The sequence below is a fragment of the Spinacia oleracea genome, chromosome 5 (assembly GCF_020520425.1).
Source record: "Spinacia oleracea cultivar Varoflay chromosome 5, BTI_SOV_V1, whole genome shotgun sequence".
Taxonomy (NCBI): Eukaryota; Viridiplantae; Streptophyta; class Magnoliopsida; order Caryophyllales; family Amaranthaceae; genus Spinacia; species Spinacia oleracea.
Window position 1 is genome coordinate 80793456 of NC_079491.1, and position 23266 is coordinate 80816721.

The following is a 23266-nucleotide window of genomic DNA, read 5'->3' on the forward strand; positions in this document are numbered from 1 at the left end:
TTATGATGGTAGACTCTAATGTTTTATTGTATTCTGGGTGAATGCATGCATAGATGAAATTAGATGCCCACTGATCTTTTATGTGCCTATGTGGAAAAATGAAAACTTTATGTTAACATGCCTAATATTGATCGATAGTCGGAACGTTATGCCCGAAAAGTCTGTATGGCGGGAAAGTCATCCACTACCTATATTTTTATTAGAGAAGTTTTCCATATAATGCATACGACTACTGATATCTGAATGTGGTTTGTTTCCCGATACTTGGAGTTGGTATGAGAATGTAGTTGTAGTTCATCGAACAACTGGAATGTGTTTTCAGGGAGGGGGGGGGGGGGGAATATTGTTGTAACACTCGTCTCAAAACAGAAGCGAGGCGTTAGCGGAAATAAGGTCGAGACGGTAAATGCTACAAAACGGGGTCACTAAGAACTTAGTAGAAATGAAGTTAATTAGTTGAAACTTGGGACCGGAATAATGCATTTTAGTTAATATGTGACCTATAATGATCAACAAGTCTTAAATGTGCATAATTTGGCTAAAGTAGGTGAGAATGAGTATTTGAAACATAAAACTAAGTATGTAAAGGGTTTAAATACTTATTTAAGTTAATTAGTTGAAAGTTAGTAGCAAAATAAACCATTTTTATTATTATACGGTTCATTATTTCGTTGTTATGAACAAATTAAGTTTTTGTTTATTGTACGATTCAATATTTTTAATATAACTAAAGTATATATTTTTTTTTGATGGTCGATCTTCTTAAGGTATTCAACAATCCGAGGGAGCAGTCTTTCACCACTGAGGAGATAAATGCAGTTCGAGAAAAGCTGGCAAACTTTATTACCATTTATTGCCTTTTATATTTTCTTGTAGTGAATCTTAGATTATGGATGCTAGTTTTTTATATGATTATAATGTAATCGACTTTTATATTTACAATTATATATTATTTGATTTAATTATCTATATAATTGAATACTTTTTATTGGATGTATGAAGATGAACTAGTGGCGTGGTCCAATTTTATAATATATGTAGTAGGGAAATCGGTTATATAACAAATCTAGATCAAGTGCGGCTCATTTATATATCAAGTGCAGCTCATTTTTATGCTTGTGCTGCCCATTTTTATGTCAAGTGCGGGCTTATTTTTAAAATTGGCAGCACTAAATATGTCAAGTGCGGGCTCATTTTCAAAATTGGCAGCACCAAATTTGTCAAGTGCGGGCTCATATTCTAAAATTGGCAGCACAAAATATGTCAAGTGCGGGCTCATTTTCCGAATTGGCAGCACTTGAAATATCAAGTGCTGCCAATATTTTGGCAGCACTTGAGAAACATCAAGTGCAGGCAGGCCATGTGCTGCACATGTAAAAGCCCGCACAAACCTCTTAAAATGAGCCCGCACTTGAGGTTTTTTCCTATAGTGAATAAAGACTCATGTAAGTACTACAAATTAATATTCAATAAAATATAAAAATTCAAAACAAACAAGTATTTTTCTATGAGTTTAATTTTCCCACTTTTCTTCTCCCACCGTCAAATATACCAATTTTTTGTTATAAATTTAGTGTCACATTTAGCAATTGAAAGTTCAATTTCATATTTTTTGTTGGTCACACTACAAATAATAGGGAGTTCTATGCATCGCACGGGCTTAAAACTAGTTTCATTTCAAATGATGGAATTGGGCCAAATTCAGTGTTTTGGAATGCAAAGCATTTGGAATTGGATTTGACCTCATTCCACACATTTGTTAAAAACAACCTATAATGAGAATTTCAAATTCTTTTAAAACCATGTCATTTAAAATACCAACCATTACTGTCTTTCTCGCTTCCTCAGCCCAAGACTCCGAAGTCTGACGACTAACATCTTAAGCTCCTCTTTGGCTCGATTAGCCGCATCTTCGATTTCTACTCCGACCATTTGACCTATAACAATGATCATTATCAGCTATGAAGGTCCATCCATTGATTCCTCTGATCTTCACGTTGGCGTTGATCGCCATCATCAGATACACACACAACTATCGATGCTAATTTTTTTTTATTTTGCGCAATCGTTTTTGGCTCTCTTCAGTGTGAAACGAAAATTCTAGAACAATAGCTTATTCCTAAAGCTGTAGTGTGCAAATTACGTGAAATTAGTTTTATATACGATGGGGGAATGTGGATAAAAGCGAGGGGCAAAACTGTACATATAGGAAATAAACACTCTTCTTCTTCTTCTTCTAAATACTCTGCAGGGTCTTCTATTTGATTTACGTGTTCTTCCATTGCAGATCTTACTTCTCTGTTTTTCTCTCTCTTTAAAAATTAAAAGGATGATAAAAAATTGCAGAGGGAATGATGGAAGATTGAAGAAGAAGAATAAGTGAATAAGTGATATCTTTATATTTTTAGGTGCGAATTAATCATTTAATTGTGAAATAGAACATTTAATTTCTTCCCAGTCACAAGGAATTTGAGATTATGGAACTTGAGTTATTGTTTAACACAAGCAAGTGATTTGGAATTAAATAAGAATTAAAATGTACCTATAACCAAACACTACCTAATTTCAATCAAATTCACTGAGGGAGGCTACATCGCTGGTAACCAGCGGCACAATTACCCCATACCCGGGGTAAAATGGTAATTTCGTCTCATGAGTTGAAAAGTCAAACAAAGTACTACATATGGACAACAATGACAGTAATTAGTACAACAATGACAATATTTTAATACAACAATGACAGTATTTATGCAAACGATGACAATACTTATATAACACTTGTATACATACTTTTATCCATTCATTTAATATGCAACACTTTTATCCATTCATTTAAGTGGTCTCTTTACTTTTTATATTTCATTACAGTTGTATACATGATTTTCTTTTTTTGGGTGATTGTGACAGTATTTTAATACAACAATGACAGTATATATACAACAATGACAATACTTATATTAGAAATGACAGCATATAACAAGTTAACAACACTTATACACATTTATTTAAAGGTGGGTCATGTTTCCAATTTTTTTATTTTTTAAAGTGGGTATGGAGTCTTTATTTCGCTGGTTACCAGCGATGTAGACAACCTCAAATTCACTTGAAACAAACAAATGAACAAAACACCATATACTTTATCCACTTCTTAGAGTAGACTTAAACATTACTGGTACATTTCCTTTTAGCGTCCCTAAAATTACTATTGGCTTCATTTTCCTGTTTTGTTAATATGGTCCCCACTTCCGAGCCATTTTAAGAGAGACGGAGAGAGATGCTGAATAGTGAATACGGAGTGGTTGACGAGAAAAACGTCGTGGCTTTCAAAACCCAACCACTAATGAAACTGGTTTCTAAGACGTGAACCGTTGCTCGATCTCTCCGTTCTTCTTTTTCTGGTCACTCCCAAGATTCACAAATTTTCGTTTGTCTACCTGCTTTGAATTGTGGTAATTCGTCTTCTCCCTCTTTATTTCTTGCTAGGCTCATTGCTGTATAGAATTTTAATTGATTGGCACCTATTTTTGTTCTGGGTGATTCGATATTTTCTCGAGTTTAGGGGTTTAGGGATCAACTAGAAAGTGATTTAACTTCCATTTTGTATTGCTTTGTATCAATTAGAAAGTGTTCAATTTAAGCTCTTACTCTTTGCCACTTATGGTATTGTTTTTAACTAGCTAACTTGCTAATTCGTTCGTACTAGCATAATGATAACTTATTCAGTGTACGATTAGGTGAACTCTATGCTAACAATAGTAGCCTACTTCGTCCGTTATTTTTTAGCTGATAAATTTTTTAGCTAACAATTAGTTACCAATAAAGTGAAAGATAAAAAAGTTATATTTTGAAAATATGCAATAATACGAATCCAACAAGATCCAACATGACATGTTCTTTTTCTTACGTATAAATCACAAAAGATAGTCAAGGTAGAGTACGTGAATTACTGTTAAAAGTCAAAACTTGTCAACTACAAAAGAACGGAATAAGTATAATAAACTGCTACTACCTACGTTCCGCAATAGATGCATCGTTTCTCATTTGGGTACTATTCATCAACCAACTTTGACAATCATTCTTTCACATTACGTAGGAATAAACATAGTCAAGTGAGATCTTGTTAAATTCGTATCAATGCGAGGATTTCAAATATCAAGTTTTTTTATAATTTTTATTTACACGAAATCGGAGATATTAATGTTAAAAGAAGTGTGTTGGAATACGTGAAAGAAAAGAAATGATGCAAGTATTTTGAAACGGAGGTAGTATATGCTAATGCAACATATTGCTTAATTGCTTATTGCAATTTAACAATTTAGTTGTTGTTTCCAACCATTGTTATTTGCCATACTTGTAATAGTGGTAGTGTTATTATGTTATCATATGTGTGTGTTAGACGCTGCGGATTTGTTATTGCAACTATGGGCTTGTGGATTTGGAGCTGTGACTTGGGAGTCTAGTTATAGTGGGCCTGTTAATATCGTGGTGGTGGTTTTGTAAGGAGCACACACGCACATTATTTTGGCCTTTTCTCATTACGGAGTGACCTGAGTATAATTGAGCAAGCTGCAAAGTTTTGAAGATATCAAATTAATTTACTGGTCATTGAAATAAGAAATGAGGAAACATAAAGAAACCCAAGAAAATAACCAGTAGAAGTGTTCTTTAATCACTGGGTTTCTCTTTTGTTTCGGAGAATTTTATATATTCCGAATTGTGGGTAATCATCACTCATTGGTATTGAAAACAACCCGGATCAATCTGATTTTAAGAGTGCTGATATCAGTTGGCAAGGTTTAGGAGTAGGAGACTTCGGTTGATTTCTTTGGTTTAGGGGTGGAGTTTCTTCCATCTTCCTATTTGGGTCTTACACATGTGCTACATTCAAGTGCATATGGTGGGCATCTCATTATTGACAGGTTTCATCAAGACTTTGAGGATGTCTATCAGAACTATTGTCAAGAAGAGGTAGAGTAACATTGATAAGAGTCATCATTTGGTTCCTTTCCGTTCACTAACCTGTCTAGCTCTTCATAGCTAGGGATAATTGAATGAGACTTTCTATGGGATAACAATGGTTCTTATAGGTTTCATGTTAAGTGAGAAGATGTGCATCACCCACATGCTTGAGATCTTAGTATGAGGCAAATCCACACCACGAATTAAGCTCCAAAGGGAAAGTAGCTTTGGAAGGTTGCCTATGAAGATAAGGCATTATGGAAAATTTCCAATAAACTCAAATATGGCATGGAGTTGCAGACATGCAGCATATGCTACTATACTAGGGTGGTAGAGCAAATTATAGTCTTTCTTCTCATTGAGTAGGCATTTGAAAAGCCATTTTAGGCGGTTGTTTTTCAAGTCCTTGGTTGGTTTCGAGATCAAGAATTGTTCAAGATTTTTTTTTGGCATGACCTTTGGTGCGGGGATCAACACCTAAAGGCTTAAAATCTGAAATGCATTTCTGAGTTTTGAAGGAGGTTATACTTGAAATAGACACTTCAGTGCCTAAAAGCTTAAAATCTGAATTACATTTCTGAAGGAGGATATTGTTAGAAATAATTGATAGGTTGACACCATAACTCTCAAGTTTGAAGTGTCTTCCCATGTTAACCTCAATTTTGATTTATTTCTTCGAGTGGCTAGGTCACGTGTAATGTTATTTTTTGTTTTGTTTTTTCATTTCTTATATTTTTTCTTTCTTAACCCTTCCTTCTCTCCAAGACGATTTCCGTCCCTCCCACTCTATTGATGAAGTTCCTCCCTCTCCATTTCCCTCCCTTTCTAACATATATGAGCTCAACAACTAAAAACATTGAAGAAACACAACTTCCATAACATAAATGGATCTATAATTCAACAAACTGCAAAACCTCACTAAAATTCCCGAAATAAAATGCCAGCTCAAATCTACCTGCGTTGAAGGAAATCACAAATCCATTTCAAGGGCATATAACTATCAAATTCGTGATAAAATTACTAAATCTACAAAATGTCGAATTCAAGTTCAATAATCATTCATTTCGCAAAATTACAATTAAACGACATATTATATTTATCAACACTCGATTTAAAAGAACAATAACCAAATAAAATTTCCTACATAAGTTTCATCAATAAATTCAACAAATTAATCAAATATACCTTCCACATCAACACCATATAGAATTTTGTAACAAAGACATTCACACAAATAGTCTGTTTGTTTCTAACTTATTTTAACTTATTTTGACTTATTTGAGCAAAAATAAGTTCAGACAAGTTCATATAATTTCAGTTTAGATAAGTTCAACAAAAATAAGTTTCTTCAGACAATTTAACATAATTTAACACAAATAAGTTCTTTTCAGGAAAAGTAAGTTTAGATAAGTTTAGATAAATTAATTTCAGTCAAATTCAGTTGAAAACCTGTGCAGAATCGAGGTTATCTCCTTAATCCTCTTTCCTTTATCACCTAATTAGACTTGAAAACCTTTTTCTTTGCTCATTTGAGTTGCCATAATTGAAAAGATCCACGAGGAGAGAGAAAATCAAAGAAGTGGCGGAAAAGAGTAAGAGTGCGAAAGAAATGAAAATCAAACTCCCTTTGCCTCTCTCTTTCCGTTTTCAGAAAACTCATGCCCCCATTCTCATATCGATAATGTTTGGCTATTATCGGCTCCGGTATTAAAAATTTCGTTTGTTGGTCCTTAGTAACTTACTCAGCAAAAAAAATGAAAGTTGAGGTCTTCAGTGTAATATTTGGGCCGCAGTTTGGGTAAAATTGATAGTTGGGAACTATTAAGAAATCAAGGTGGTGGTGGTGTGGGTGTTTCGATAATTTTTCTCTAAATTGGAGGGATTTGGGTTGAACTGTTGGAGCATGGTCCTTATTCTTTGTGTGGTATTTTAAAATACAAGCAAACTTCAATTTGACAGTTCGACTTTTTCGTGGGCAGCAGGCCAACAGGACAACAATGTGTCATTGAACTTGGCCCTGAGTTCGATCGTGCGACTATGAGCAACCAATTGGTTGTTTGGCTGGTTAGTTAATTAAGTGTTTAAGTCACTGTTATGACTTTCTGATCTAGTTTCTCCACCCTGTCACTTACTTGCCGTTCTTGTATGCTCAAAATTGTTGTTGGTTATCCAACAAGACATAGAATTCCAACTCATAATTGCAATATCTTTTGTTTGTGAGAAGCTGTCCCAGCCCTACCAATATGCTATTGAATAGTTACCCTTCCGCCTCTGCCGTTTAGATATCAGATACCAGATGCCAAAAGATGATGTGCTGAAGCTTTGAACTTCTATTTGTCTGAATATTTTGAGGGGGGGAACAGGGTGCTGGGGGTGGGGGAGGTTTGTGGGGTTGGTCAGGTTGTTGAGGGAATGAGGGGTTTTATTGGTGGTGGGCAGGTGGGTGGGTTTATTGGTTGCTAAAGGACTAAAGAGGGGCAGCCGGGCAGGATAAGAAGAGGGAGAGGAAATTATGATGATAATGTTTTTCTTTAAGAAGAGATTTTACATATTAAACAAGTTAGAAGTAAACAAGTTAGAAGTGACTGGGACGAAAATGGTAAGTCTACCCCTATCAAGAACTATTTAAACTTGGATAAATTGGGAAGACCATTCAAACTTGGGATTTATGGTGTCATTTATTCTCTCTTGTTAAAGAAGAGTTAACATGGAATAATAATCAGAAGCATATAATGCTTTCAAGATGTTATAATGATTGGGGAAAAGGTTCAATTTTCAGGTATTTGGAACACTTTTCTTTCAAGGAGGATAGTTTTGAGGGGAATAACGAAATTTGCGTTAATGTTTGATGTTCCTTCGCTTAAGACTATCGAATAGCTGAAGTCTAGTGTTAGGTTCCGAATATTTATTTGATAATGTAGATTATTTGTTACATGCTATCTTGAGGGCATGTGTGTTTTTGATGTAGCCCTTGTGTTGGTAACACCTAATTAATATCTTTCCAATCTATATCTTTATTACTTGTTAAAAGCTGATACAGATTTCACTGTCACGCATATCATAAAATTTTAATTGTAAGAAAACAAATTTTTAGGGAGGTATTCTTTAATGATTTAATGTAAGCTGCCTGATTTAATATAAGCGTCCTGATGCAATATGAAGCAGGCATGCTGTCATCATTTCATTTTTGCGTTTGGAAAATGTGTGACTTCTCAAAATGCCCATGTAGCACCCAAAATGTGTATTATTCTTTGATCTGCAGATGTGGTGATATTTCTGAACATGTATGATCTTTAAATGCGGGTACCCAACAAAGCCTAGAGTAGCGGCAAATCTAAACTTAGGTTCAGTTCAACTTATTTTGACTTATTTCCCACAAAATAAGTTCAGGTAAATTTAAATAAGTTAAGATTATTAGATCAGTAAGTTCTCAAATAATCCAATAAGTTAAGATTTGTTATAATAAGATATAATCAGTCCTCAAATTTTCCAATAAGTTCGACTTTCCTCTAGGCCTTGCCATGCCCTTCCTTCGTTTTGGTAGGTTGTGGAGCCGAATTCACGCCATGCCACCAAGTTTAAGGGGTTGCAAGGCATGACACAATCCACGTGTCACGCTGGTGTACCCGCCGCATATGTGTGTTGAAGCCAACCAAGTCACACTGATAGCCCACCGGAGTAAGTCTTAGTATATATTAAGGCTCTGTTCACCTTATTTTCATTTATTTTAGGAAAAATAAGTTTAGATTAGTTCAGTTAATTTCAAATATCCAAATGCAATTTACAACTAATATAAGTTTTGATAAGTTCAAATAAGTGAAAATCAGGTGATAGAATGCACCATAAATATTGTACTAACGAGTCTCTTTTTCCTTGAAGTTTGTGACATCTTGTGACTTCCATTCTCGTACTTTCCCTTGTCCTCATTTGCTTTTTTGAGTTAAAAATAAATATTTTCTTTTGTTGGAGAAAGTAAGGAGCAGGGACGAGGGATACAAATTTAGGGAAAAAGGAAAGTTCGAAAGAAAAAATAGAAAAATGGGGCGGAAAAAACAATCACTCGTAATGAAGGAAAAAGGGGGGGGGGGGGGGGGAGTGTGTGTTAGGTGGTGATGGTGGTTGTCATTGCCTTTAATTATTGGAGTTAGAAAAAAATAGCTTTTTTTCCCCATCTTTCATGTAAGGGCTTTAGTTTTCTTTTACGGTCTTAACATTAAAAGAAATAATAATCTCACATGTTCATTTTAAAATAACTAAACCAGCTAATTTATTTAAATAACATTAAAAATTTACTATTTTTTTTGTATAGTCCAACAGGTGTTTCCATGTTTCTTACGTGTTACGTAACTTGGGGTTTGAGATTAATTGTTTCATGTTTTTGGTTTTTGTGCTAGATAGGTGACACATAGGCTAGCCCCTATGCCATTGTCTTTTGCTTCTCCCTACAAGGGACAGGCTAAAGTTGTCCAAGTGAAGAGTAAGAAATTGGGACTTTGGGATCATTGGCCTGAATTTTGTAACTAGTGTTCCTTTAACATGTACACACTTTTATAGCTTGTCAGTTGAATTTTATATACTTGTTTGTTGATGGCTATGTTGTATGTCAATTCAGGGATATTTTCTTCTCAGTTTGATGTTAACGAAGGTTAGCTATTTCCTCTGCCAAAGTCCTTCATATTGCCAAGAGCTCTAATCAGCGGGCTGATTCTGGAAGTCAGCGCCCCGTTATAGGCTGTCGATCTTACTGACGCAATTTGGGGAGTTCATTATGGCTCTCACCCACAGTATATGTGCCCCATCATTGTCAGAGATATGATCGAGCAATTCATCAATTTTGTGATTCGACCTCCCAGGTACTAAGTCCATTTCTCTTTAATCAAGCTTGCGATCTTGTCAGCAGGCCATCGTTCATATGCATATTTGTTGTTGCTTAGTGCTGAATAGTTTAAATTTGTTAATGAGTTTATGTTATGTGCAAGCAGCTAATTTCATGTGATTAAAAAGTGTACGTATGAATTTGTTGGTGTTGTAAGGAGAATAATGATTTCAAATGAGTAGAGATCCAAGGAAAAGTAGAAATGAGAAAGAAAGAAGTAAAGAGTTGCTTTCCCTATCTACTCCTACAACCCTAGTCTCCACTAGAGATATGGTTTCAGATATGATGGCCTCTAATGATCCTAACTTAGAAAGCACGAGGAAAAAAAATGTTTGAATCAGCAAATCACATTTCAATGCACTTCATCAATGTTTTCTCTCCTTTGCTCTTGCATGTGCATATACGAAGTGCTTTGTACAGTCGAAGATTTGAAATTAAATTATAATTTCACATCTAGATGCTTTTCTCTAATAATGCCGCTCTAGGTACTTACTCCTTCCGATGATTAAAAGAACAACTTTCACGCTGTAGTCTGTAGCTATGATAAAACCTTAATTGATTAGTTAATCGATGTTAGAGATTAGTTGTAAATTCTGTTTTTGGCGGGAAAAATAGTTAAAGTGTTTGTTAGTTGGGGTAACTGAACTCAATTAGTTGATCAGCTGTAAGCTTTAAATAGCTTAATCCTATATTGTAATAGGCATCTTGAAATAAATAAACTCTAATTCCCATCTTCTACTATTTTCTCTCTCATCTTCTCTCATCTTCTCTAATTTCTATTATCTTTCTTATTATTCAGCATTGAGGTTGCCTCTTGCATCAAGTTAGCCAAGGTTTCTTTATAATCTTTTGTTTGCCACAAGAAAATGTGTGGCCTTGTAGAATGGAACCCAAGTTCATGAGGAAGATGATTTTCTCTTGAATGCCGCTTTAGGCACACCACTACACCATCCACTGTCCAAAAGAGCCAACCTTGACTTCGTAAGTTTGTTGCTAACTAAGACTTCAATTTTCTGTGATAAACCAACCTAGAGGATGGGTTCTACGGGGAATGCCAATATAAATCTGTTCAGAGTTATCTTGGGGAATAAGTTGAGTAGCTAGAGTAGAGAAAGGGAAGATAATATCTATATGGAGAGATCATCAGTGAGAAGATTGATAAATATAACATTTTCTTTTCATGCCACCAGTCCATTTTTTGGCCTTGTAGAACTGAAACCAACTAACCTACGTTTGTTTTCTTTGACATAAAGTAGAGTTTTCAGATAGTGGAAACATGCCTCATCGATGCTATAATTTTCGAGAAAGGAATAAATCGCATCTTTATTGTTTTCGTTGAGATTCCCGTCATGATTTGAGGATTGGAATGGCTTGTGTAGTATTATTATTATTATTTTATTTAGTATTGGAATGTAAACGGTAGTTTTATATTCTTTTTCTTGATAAGTAAATTCTTCGACCCTCTTCCTCTTATATAATCAAGTATACAAAATGTCATTTTATGTTCTTTTCTCGAAAGTAAATTCTTGTTATATAGAGAAATATTATTGCTTGGAGATTGTTTAAGTTTTTCCCTCTTATCCAGATACTCTGTATTTATATTTAGTAGTCTCTATACTACACTACTACTTCTCCCTTACCCTTATTTTTTCCTTATTCCTACTTGCTCCGACTTTTTAATCCCTGCACCACATGGAAATTCACGCATCTCAATTAATATCGTCCATTATGTACTACTCGGTTACTATAGTTACGTGGTTTAAGAAAATTTTGAAAAAATGAGTGGGTGTAAAAGTATGATGAAGTAAAAGAGGAAGTAAAAGGTGGGTGGATGTAAGAAAAATATGAATGAAGTTAGAGTGTGTGGAAATGTGTAATTATTGTGGGATAAGAGGGGTAAGATGGTAAAGAAAATCTGCCTAAAAGAGAATAAAGCAAAGTAGGTAGAACAAAAAAGAACGGATAAAGATGGAAAGTGGATAGAACAAAAAAGAACGGAGATAATATATGTTTTGAAAGTATGTACCAAGATGAATCTAATAAGACCCCACATGCTTATATTTTTGCTCATACATACATCACAAAAAATGGTCTAAAGATTAATGTCCATACTAATTAACATTAGTATTGTTGTGTGACTAGTGTACAAATCTAAATGGTGCAATTCTAAAAAAGTGGAGCAAGAATTATCCTTTACTCTATCTGTCTTCAAAAGATTAATAATCATAATAACATTAATATTGCTGTTTTTATTTTGGTAGCTATCATATACTCGTAATTGTTGTGTTCCGGTTGTTAGTTACTATGGTTGTGATTTTCCCCCCTATGTTTTTGTATGGGTGTATGTTTGCATGTATAGGGCTGTGTATGATCCAGATCAATACCTATGGGAGAAGAATTTTACACTTGCTGGTAGAGCATTCAGAAGAGAAGATTTGGAGGCAAGTATGGGAATCAGCACCTAGCCTTTTCAATTATTATTTTTTCCCGTATTTTTTATTTATTCATTTGTATGTTGTGTCATTTTGTTATTTGAGCTTGGTGCAATGCCTCCCTCTGAAAATTTTCAGCTTGGAAATGAAAGAGGCCAGACCTTGAAGTGTAGTCATTATGTGCCATCTCTTCAGCCAGAAGATTCCGCTCTTCCTTGTGTTGTATACTGTCATGGCAACAGGTCTGTCAACAAATTAGATAATTTTTATTTGATAAAGGAACAGTCTACGCGAATTCTCAAAAATCTGTTTGTGTTACTACTGCAGTGGATGCCGGGCTGATGCAAATGAGGCTGCTGTTGTACTTCTTCCTGCAAATATTACAGTCTTCACTCTGGACTTCTCTGGATCAGGCTTATCTGATGGTAACTATGTCAGCCTTGGATGGCATGAGGTTTGGTTATGTCAAGATAGCTGTAATTTTCTGTAACTAAATGCACGGTTGCATTATCATCAAGTTCATTAATTCTCCTTTTCTACGCGACAGAAAGACGACCTCAGAGTTGTGGTTTCTTATCTAAGAAGTAATAAATGTGTATCGCGAATAGGACTTTGGGGAAGATCTATGGGTGCTGTTACAAGGTATAAAAGCATGTTGCTGCCTTTACTTTTCAACTTTCTCCAGTTGGCAATCTTCAAACAAATTAGGGAAAAATTGACTTTTACCACCTATGAATATTGACATATTGTTTTTTACCATCTAAAAAATAGAAATTGTATTTTACCACCTAAAATTAAATAAAAATTGTTTTTAAGGCAAGATGGTCAGAAACGTCATGTGGAGCCCCTTTTGACGCAAATCAAACATAAATCATACCAATACAACTTGACTCTCCTTTGCAAATCTGAAAAGAATATTATGCCTGTCAATTTGAGAAATATTACCAAATTATGTGAATTAATGGGAAACAATGGCAAATGGTAGCTTATTATACATGGAAATCGTGGGAGTAGAGAAGGAAATTAGAAATATAGCCGTTGAAATAGGTCCCGCTTATCGTTTCTGTCTATCTTGCCGTTAAGAGGTGGTTAAAAAAATTATTTTATTTTAGGTGCCAAAATACAATTTCTATTTTTTAAGGTGGTAAAACGCAATTTAGTAATTTTTTTAGGTGGTAAAAGTCAATTATTCCAATGAATTATACTCCTTTTCTTTTTTATATGTTGTAGTGCAATTTCATGCAGAATATACTTGATGCTTTTGATTACACGTTCAGTATACAACTTTTGAGAATTTTCTTACTGTTTTTCATCCTTGTTTGGTGACATAATTGTTTTCAGCATAATTTCCAATAGGATTGTCAAAATTGCTAGAGCTGTTATCGACTTATTGTCAATATTATTCTTTCCTTGCTTTGTTGGGGTGGGGATGTGATGAAACGATGAATTCGTTTTAAACATCTTGCCGTTAAAGCTGAATTAGCCGTCTGTTCTTATGTTCTAGAGTAGTTACATGGTTTTTGTTACGGTTTGTAAATTGGTAATGTTTGAGTTTGGGTTTAAAATTCTGTTTAGAGTAGTTTAGTTATATTCACAGCCCTGTGTGAGCCTTTCGAGTGTTGTGAATACATGATTTATGACTTTGTGGTTTAATTAGCTTGAATCAAGGTGTATTTGAGAATTTACTGGTTTTGATATCTTGGCATTGCCGTTCTATGCAGCCTTCTATATGGATCAGAGGACCCTTCAATATCTGGGATGGTTATAGACAGTGCTTTCTCTAATTTATTTGATCTGATGATGGAACTTGTGGATGTCTACAAGATCCGCCTCCCAAAATTCACTGTATGTATCATTTACTTCGTATTTGTTAGACTGATGTAGATGCAGAGCTGCCAAATATAAATGAATTTCTATTAACTATGGAAGGGGGGGGGGGGGGGGGGGACAGATGGAAGATTCCTTCCCAAGGAAGACAAAGAGTCAAAATGTCAAAGTCTACTCTAGGGACTAGTCGATACTAGCTACTGTAGGGACTTACTACCTCTCTTAAAAAAAAAAGAGCTACTCACTGTACTACCATCTTCTCCATCTTTCTTCCAAAATTCTCTTTCCTCTTTTCTTGCTCTGAATTCTATCTTCTTCTCTTTATTTTTGGCTTGTTGTTCTTTCCCGACAATTAAAACGGTTAATCTGAAATATAACGCCATAGAAAGGTTCATAACGGCGTACCACCGCTATGTAACGGAAATGCGCTGAGTTTTGTGTGAGTTCCATGCCACCGTTATATAACGGTGTTCTTGGAACGGTGGGTCTGAAACCCATTACAACTCAGGGGTTCCATAAACAGGCGAGTTTTGTTTCCATGATGTCATCCTTCCATCAAGGGAAAGGTAGAGCTTCTTCCCCCTCGTTAATAACAGGGTGTTAGAGAGTCTTCACACATGGGTTGCCTTTTTTCATTTAAACACCATGGAGAGGACATTAAAATTGTCAAAGTCTGATCACGTGAACTCTCTTCTCCCTCAATCACCTTTCTTAAGGCTGCTTAACAAAGATTCCCTCAAGAATATCAACTATCAACATGAAAAGAATAGGTGACATAGGGTACTATCGGGAATAAGAACCACTCTTCGGGGGCATTATACACCGCCACTCAAACATAAGCATTAGACAAACATCCTCTTATGACTAATCTAGCTCCTCCACAATGAGCTAACCCTTTCCTCTAAAGAACAACATCTAGAAACTCCCGTCTTATCGTATAATTAGCCTTCAAAAAATCTAGCTTAACTTAATCCCCTAAACTACTTCATGATTCGCTTTTTTCACAAATTTCATTGGCCCATTGTATAAAAAGAGGCCCCTTGCACATCAATCATTTTAAACTTTTTTATATATAGTGCGTCCCAATTTAACGTGTCCCCTTTCCTGTTTTCAGTAGTCCCAATTTAGTTTACCCCTTTCTATTTTTGGTAAGGGTTAACTATTTTTGGCAGGGCCTACTATTTTAATTTATAGTTATTTTATCCCACTACTAAAAGTTAAGGTCCGAACACTCTCATTAAATTAAAAAAGTACCAACTATTTTTAATTGTATTAACTTTTTCATTATAATTATATTTGATAACCAAACATCAACATACCTCCTAAAACTATGTGCTCTAATAAGTGGGCACACTAAATTGGGACAGAGAGAGTAATAAGAACATTGGTTGCAAAACAACAATACAACCTAATGTGGGTGCACTAGACGCCACCAACTTTGATCATAGGTGTATATAACAACATAAATGACGTCGAAGAATGGAGAACTAGGAGTTGGAACTTTTTATATTTTTATATTTATGATTTAATTTTAATTGGCGGTACACAACGACACAACGCTATACAGGTGCGTCCACACCACCAACTTTGATAATTTCTGCATGGAGCATGATTTTTTTTTATTTCCCAAATGGAAGTTATTCTCTCACAAATTCTTTTTCTTCACTCTTAATCTAAAATTTTCTCCAAACCACAAATTTACATAAAATGGCAGAGTAAAAAAATCAAAGTTAAAAGACAATAATTATTATTGGTGAACATGATAAAATTGATTTACGGATAACTTTGCCTTTTGTCAAGTTATTGGAATTTTGTCTTTCTACTCCACCTTCTTCCTTGGGCATTCAATTTCCACCTTTTATATTATCAAACATTTACATATATTACTTTTGTATATATGGAGCCAAAGATTCATTTGTTCTTTTGGCTGTGGGATGTAATGGACTAAATCAAAATGGCTCTTAATATCTATTCGCTTCCTTTGCATGGAGTAGAAGATGGTCGTCCCGTTGTCGTCCCGTTATCGTTTTTGGGTCAATTGGAAACAACCTCTCAGCAATTGCAGGGGTAAGGTTGCGTACATCCGGACCCCCCCTTACCCCGCTTCTCGCAGGAGCCTCTCTGAGGCAATGGGGTAATGATAATGATGATGACTTTTGTATATATGTTAAGGTATTTTTTTTTATCACTGTTAGAATGGGTTGGAGAAGGGAAAAAAAAATTATAAATTTAGTAGAAAAGAGGGAAATAAGACAAAGCAGAAAATCATAACTAAAAAGTTAGGCTCCGTACGGTACATTTTATGTTTCCAGTTTTCTGTTTTTCACAAAACTAAAAACCAAAAATTGAAAACCATAAAAAGTAGTTTCCAATTTTTTGTTGCCAGTTTTCGAAATCAACACAATTACTATAGGTATGACTATTTTTTGGTTCATAATTCAATCTAATTCATATGACTTTCAGAACCGAAAAACCAAAAACTGGAAACTAACAGTGACCTTAAAGAGTGATTTAGTACTTTAGTACGATCCACAACAAAAGGGAGGTCTTCCAATAAACCATAGCAGCTGAAATAGGCCCTTCAAGGCGTCTATGTGTTATATCACTTACAAATAAATGCGCGTATTGCAAATTTGCAACCATCACAACCAAACTTCACAACATGGATAGTGAAAGGCGAGAAGCTTCGAGAAAGTGCAGAAGATAGTGAGGGTGGGGACTTTAAAACACATTATTTTTACAGAAAAATCATAATGTGCCACGTGTCATTGGTAATCTGCTAAACCAGTTTCTTCCGATCACTGGGTCATTTCGAGAAGGCGCCCATAATAGCTGCAATTATTATGGGATAATCAACAACTGGAATAGTCAATAGTTCCGATTATCATGGGAAGACCACCCTTAGTTGGGATTAATGTTATCAATGAATTCTTTATTATTATATCAAATCTTGCTAATAATGGACTGTCCTTGCAAGTGGGGGAAGTGGGGTTCTTATTTGTATGTCCACAACTCATTTTTCAGTGTTAATTTAATGGGTGAACATTACGCTTCTCTTCAACCTCGTTTCCTGCCCAAGCAATCAAAATGATCACCTCTACTCTTAAGAACCATCATCAAACTCAAATACTCAAAGAATTGGTGTATTGTGTAGTACTCTCCTTGGTTAGTCAAACTTTATAAAAACTGTGAAATAAATGCATCAATGAATGCACTATAAAATGGATGCAGTGTAATATGAAGTCTGATTTGTGCTTGATAGAATGGTATATTATAATTGTGCTAGTCATTAGCAGACAAAGATCTGACTTTGATTCTGATAATAGGTGAAGATGGCAGTGCGGTACATGCGGCGGGTGATTAGGAGGAGGGCAAATTTTGATATCAAGGACCTCAATTCCTTGCAGGTTCAACAAACATCAATTCACAGTAAACACACACAAGCACACACATATACCAATATTGATTCTGTCCCTTATCACCTTCTCTTTGTAAGCTATTATTCAATGGTTCTCTCCTGTGTGTGTGTGCGCTTGCGCTTTTGTGTTTGTGTATGTGCATAGTTGTGTATGGAAACTTAACATCAACTGTAGCCCATCCCATAAGATGACTAATCCATCTTTGCATCCAAGGCTATTTTCCTTCTTGCTTCATGCAAATCAAATTAAAGGACTATGGAAACTTAACAGCAACCTTTCCCCATCCTGTAACACCAGTAAGTACACTAAGTACTGCCTTTGAGAAGGAGCACCCCAAAAAAGGGTTTTATTAATGAAACATGGAAAACCACAGTATCCTCCTTTTTGAAGTTACAAAATCACACTGGATTTCTGGATGCAAATATGTCGGAAAAGAATCATGTACAAAAACCAAGCAAGTAATACTTTCTAAGTCCTTAACAAATTTAGAGGAGGTATCTAGAATAAGCCCCAATTCATCTAATTTGTGCAAAGTTAATAAACAATGTTCGCTAGCTAGTCAGTAACTAAACATTAGTCACGAAGACGTAATCCAGTCCATCAGTGTCCTTCATTGAAGTTTTTTACCTTTATGGTGAAAAGTTTCATAACTAAGCCAAAATCATTATTGCCATTTGTCATAGTCAAGCCCTTAATGAGAACTTCTGAATTTTACAAGCATTGGCATTAAACAGATTGTGCGGCAAAATGTCGAGGAGTTACTTCAAAATAGAGACTAGTAGGGACTAGGGAAATAACCTTGACAGAGCACAAAAAAATCATCAGGTATGTAGAGATGGGTTAGTCATTTTCTTACACCATGTATGCTAGTTGTACCCTGGGGTATGGCATTAGGACCTGCCTCATAAACTTTCTGGATAAAGATTTTATTGAAATAACAAAAAGACAAGGGGAATCGGTCGGTCCCCTTTGAAATAGCCCTGGTTACTGTTAACTAGATTGGAGAATTTTTAGTAAAAGATAAAGCACATTGGTCAATGCATAGATTGACATGGAAAGTCTATCCAATGATATGTTCCTACATTTTCCAACTAAACCAGGTCTTAGCCTTATGAATACTAGTTTTATTGCACGCGATGCATATTTCAATTCCATAAAAAATAAATATATTATATTCTATAAAAGAATTGCATAAGCGTTAGTGAAAAATAAGTAACAGATAAATTATACATGAAACCCTTAAGATACACTCATAAATATAAAAACTTATAAATTGGTTTTCCTCTAATTAGAAAAGGGAAAATATCCAAACTGTATATTAAAAAAAGCTAAATATTTTCCCTAAATATTATTTACTGTACGCTAGTTGTTCATAGAAATTATCTTTACTAATTTAGTTCTTTTTCTGAGCTTGCATTTTATTTATTCATAAAATCAAGGGTAATAAGGGAACTCCTGATTTCTGACGCTACCTCGGAAGTTCCCTTGTATAATAGAGATGTACCTTGTTAGCACTCCACGAAAAACATCTTTCATTTGATTCTGAACTTGCTGCTGTTTTTAATTTTAGTGAAGTACTGATACTTGTATTGTAACGTTTTTATGTTACGCTTCGAAAACATAATATCAAAGCTTTTTTACTCTACTTTTTTGTGCATTTTTTTCTACAACTTTGTTACAGTTTAAAATTAAGTACTTCCAAAGACTCGTGTTTTCTAACAATCAGTAGTTTAACTATTGTTGGAGTGTGGAAGATGGTTCATTCGCAATTTGGTGGTGCACTTTGAACGAAAGAACCAATGGAATTTTGTGGGTAGAGCATTGAGCTTTCACTTTTCAGGGTTTTAAGTTCCCCTTTTTAAGACTTGTGTGTATCAGGTGTCAAATATAAGGTTTTGAGTGATACTTGGCGTTTCTTGATTTTGTATATATATATATCGTAGATATAACTTGAGGAGTCGAGGGTATCTTTTATCCTTAGCCCTCCTAACAGGTCACTTCCCCTTGGTGTCTTTCCCATTTATATTACGTTATTGAAAGATTTATGGGAGTGCATGCTCCAAAAGCGAATGCCAGGTTTGGTTATTTCCACCGGATATTAGTTTGCTTTGCCGTGTTTGTAGTGAGTCATGCTTACATGTTTTCTTACACTGTGGAATGGAAAGTTACTTTTCGAGGAGATTGTTTGTGATTCATGAGCTATCTTGGGTTTCCGCTTCAGAGATAATGCAAGTTTGCTTTAGGTGGTTTGGTAAGGGTATGGAGAAGAGATTGTTTGACGCAATGCTTTCATGGAAATTATGTGGTGTGTCTGGTTGGATTGGAGAGAAACTCGAGGGTCTTTTCATGAGTTTCATTACCTTCTGGTTTATTGTGGGCCAAGGTCACATATTTAACATCTTTATGGGCTAAGGCTGGTGGGGTTTCAAGAATTACTCTGTTGGGAGATATGAAGTAATTGGGTTAATCTGTAGTTTTATTTTCTAGATCACAGGACAGCTTGTCCTCATTGTTTGTTCTCCTTTTTCCTACTGGCTAATATATATTTTCTTATATGAAAAAAAAGATTTATAGGAACTCTTCCTCTTCGAGTCTATGTCACTGTATATGAATTTTCTCTTCTATGATATATAGTTAACACTCATGATTCCTGCAGGTTGCGAGTCAAACTTTCATTCCTGCTTTGTTGGGACATGCTAATGGGGATAAATTTATTCAACCACACCACTCTGATGTCATCTTTAAATTGTATGCGGTATATATACATGCACATGTCTGTTAAATTTCAGTAAATAATATTGCAAATGGCTGCTTCGTGATTGCTTTTTGTTGCTGGTGTCAACGCAGGGTGATAAAAACATCATAAAATTTGACGGTGATCATAACTCTTCTAGGCCACAGTTCTACTATGACTCGGTTTCCATATTTTTCTATAATACCCTACATCCACCGCAAGTTTCTTCCGTTTGGTCCAATAAGATTGAGGAATGTCATGGCGTGAAAGATCCCGGAGTGGGTGCTGGTATGAATGAGGTAAAATGTTGTGAACGTTTAGCTTTTTAGTATAATGGAAAATTTGTCAATTACTACTTGGGTTGTTAGGGAGTTTGTCAATTACTCCCTCCGTTTCGGAATATTCGCCCCGCTTTGACCGGCATAGAGTTTAAGTCAATTTAATTGACTTATTATTTAATTAGGTGGTAGTTGATAGTGAGATTTTTTTTAATATTAACTAGTGGGAAATGGGTGGGATCTTCGATTTTTTTAATGTTTTTTTTGAGATATTGGAAATATAAGTGGGACCTTAGGTAAGCGAGAAACAATATAAAATTAGAAATATATGCCATCTATAGAAACGGGGCAAGTATTCCGGGACTGCTTTATAAGGAAAGTGGGGCGAGTATTCCGGGACAGAGGAAGTATTACCTAGGTTGTTAAAAGTTGTCAATTACTAGTTACATTTCTAACAGTTGATGTCAATTTCTACCTTATTCCATACTCCGACCAATTAGTACATCAATGACGCGCCCTTGATCCCTGTTGAACAAGTTATCAAAGTAGAACCTCCATCTATCCTTGATTTTCTTATCTCCCACCAAAACTTTTTGATCAACATCTTTCACACATTTAATCCTCCCGATGTCTCGCATCTTTCTATCTCTCATTCGTCATTCGAGCAAGTCTATAGATTGCTTTTTTTTTTCCCTTCTTTTGTATCCAATCTTGCGTAAAGATCCTGATTCACCTTTGCTCTAGCCTCTCTTACGGCCTTCTTTGCTTCCCTTTTAGCCTCCTTGTACTTCTCGTAGTTCTCATCACTTCTACATTTTCCCAACTCCTTATAGCATTCTCGTTTTCTCTTTATAGCTTGTTGCACAACTTCGTTCCACCAAGATGTGTCCTTACTTGGTGGCACAATTCCTTTAGATTCCCCTAGGACTTCTTTCGCCACTCTCTTTATGGTGTTCTCCATTCTTGTCCATAATGAGTCTATATCCAAATCCATATCCCGGCCCAAATACCTTCACTTGTCACCTTTTCCACGGAGGCACGGATAGGGATAATTCCTTTAAAATAATAAAATCGAGTCACATAAAAATAATTTGAATTCCAAAACGTATTTATAAAATGATTTAAGACTGTGGGGGTATTTTATTCTTGTCCAAGGAGGATCTTTTGCCCTCCTTGCTATCACAAGTTCAATTAGTTCGAGGTAAGGTTCAGAATATGGGTAAACATACTCTTATGGGGCAAACAAAAGGGAATGGAGATAATTCCTGTAAAATAATAAAACTGAATCATATAAGATAATTTTAATTCCCAAAAATATTTATAGAATGATTTAACCTTTATTTTTGTCGAGGGTGGGTGCTATGCGCTCCTTGTTATCACAAGTTCACTAGTTAAAGGAAAGGTTGCAAAATATGGGTAAATTAACAATGAAGTTAAATCTATAATTGGTAATTGAATTTCCCTCTTTTTGCTTGTCAAAACCTTCTCATCCAGATTTGCTTCTCTGTGGACATTTTACTCAAAGTCATTGCACCCAAACTACTGGCTACAAACAGGTACACCCTCTCTGTTGTTGTTGGAGCTAGATGAGGGTAAGGTCCCTGCTGATTTTTGCCACCCTTGCTGTAAAGTAATCCTTGAAGATCATGCAAAACACATAGGAAATGAGGTGAAGGGTGAAGAGAAGAAAGAAAGGACAGGGGAGTGACGGTTTGATGAGTGGTGATTGTGAGATTATAACGGAATTACAGTTTGTTCTTTTTAAATTTTTTATCTTGCTCTCTTATGTGCTGGTTGCATGTTTGAAGTCTATTAATTCATGTTGATCACCACTTGTATTTTTTTGGACTCGGGTAAAGAAAAAAAAATCGTGATCATGGTACTGGTTGTGATGACGTGGAAGTGTGCATTTGGTGAATGTTGATGTGGCACGAATGGAAATGATCCTTTTTATCTTTATAGTTCAAGATATTTAAGAAATATTCTTTAGAAGCTTATCTTGTAGATTTTTTTTATAGGAATAAGAGGTGCTACACAGTCAGGTTGACTAAAATTAGTAATAATCATAATATTATTTTATGTGTTAACTCAATTTTATCCATATAACAGTTTGATAACAGTTTATAGTAGCTAATAAAGTTTTAGTAAAGGTTTTAATGCAGATAACATGATTAGTGCGGAACAGGGTTGTTTTATTTATATCAGCGACACCTTCGGTGCCTTTAGATATGCTGTTTTATCACTTTTTTTTTAATCTCTATTAGACAAGTATAAGCCACGTCTTGAGGTGTTTGGTGTCCACCTAAAATATCTAAAGTACCCTTACTCTTTTATGCTCTAATTTTTTTTATTTTCAATGTTAATATACCGTGAGTTGTCTTATATACATCTTCAAATATTAAGCACTTTCACGTGCATAAATCATAAATACATTGACAAAAGACTAATGTTTGAAGTGATTGGTTGGGTAAAGTATGAAGAGATTGGTTGGGTAGGCTGGAAATATGGTTGGTGTAGAAAAGCTTTAGATATATTTGTAGTTTTAAAAAAGGTGGCATTGTTTCCGTGTACTCCTAAATTGAATAATACTTTCTTGGACAGTTGAATTGTTAGTTTTATGAAGTATTTTTTGTCTTTTGTTGAGTTTGTAGATGCCATTATTTTGGTCTACTAGTTTTTTCTACAGACTTTTTACTAGATGACACCTCCTTTGCATAAGAGTAAGCAAAAGAAAGATTAAG

At 35.1% G+C, this 23266-nt stretch overlaps 1 protein-coding gene across 7 annotated transcripts in view; it reads left to right on the forward strand.

The window, feature by feature from the left end:
- The first annotated feature begins 3185 nt into the window (after positions 1-3185).
- LOC110800697 (uncharacterized) overlaps positions 3186-23266 on the forward strand; it is a 46351-nt gene continuing 26270 nt past the window's right edge. Inside the window, exons 1-10 of one of the 7 annotated variants that reach the window (XM_022006008.2) lie at positions 3186-3449; positions 9572-9812; positions 12195-12276; positions 12406-12509; positions 12595-12721; positions 12815-12909; positions 13989-14112; positions 17421-17501; positions 20170-20268; positions 20361-20546. In XM_022006008.2, the coding sequence (XP_021861700.1) occupies positions 9748-9812; positions 12195-12276; positions 12406-12509; positions 12595-12721; positions 12815-12909; positions 13989-14112; positions 17421-17501; positions 20170-20268; positions 20361-20546 (963 nt within the window). In that variant the 5' untranslated portion in view covers positions 3186-3449; positions 9572-9747. Of the gene's footprint in view, positions 3450-9571; positions 9813-12194; positions 12281-12372; positions 12510-12594; positions 12722-12814; positions 12910-13988; positions 14113-17420; positions 17502-20169; positions 20269-20360; positions 20547-23266 lie in introns of those variants that run through there. The other 6 variants (XM_022006006.2, XM_022006007.2, XM_056828940.1 and 3 more) reach the window with 6 other exon arrangements.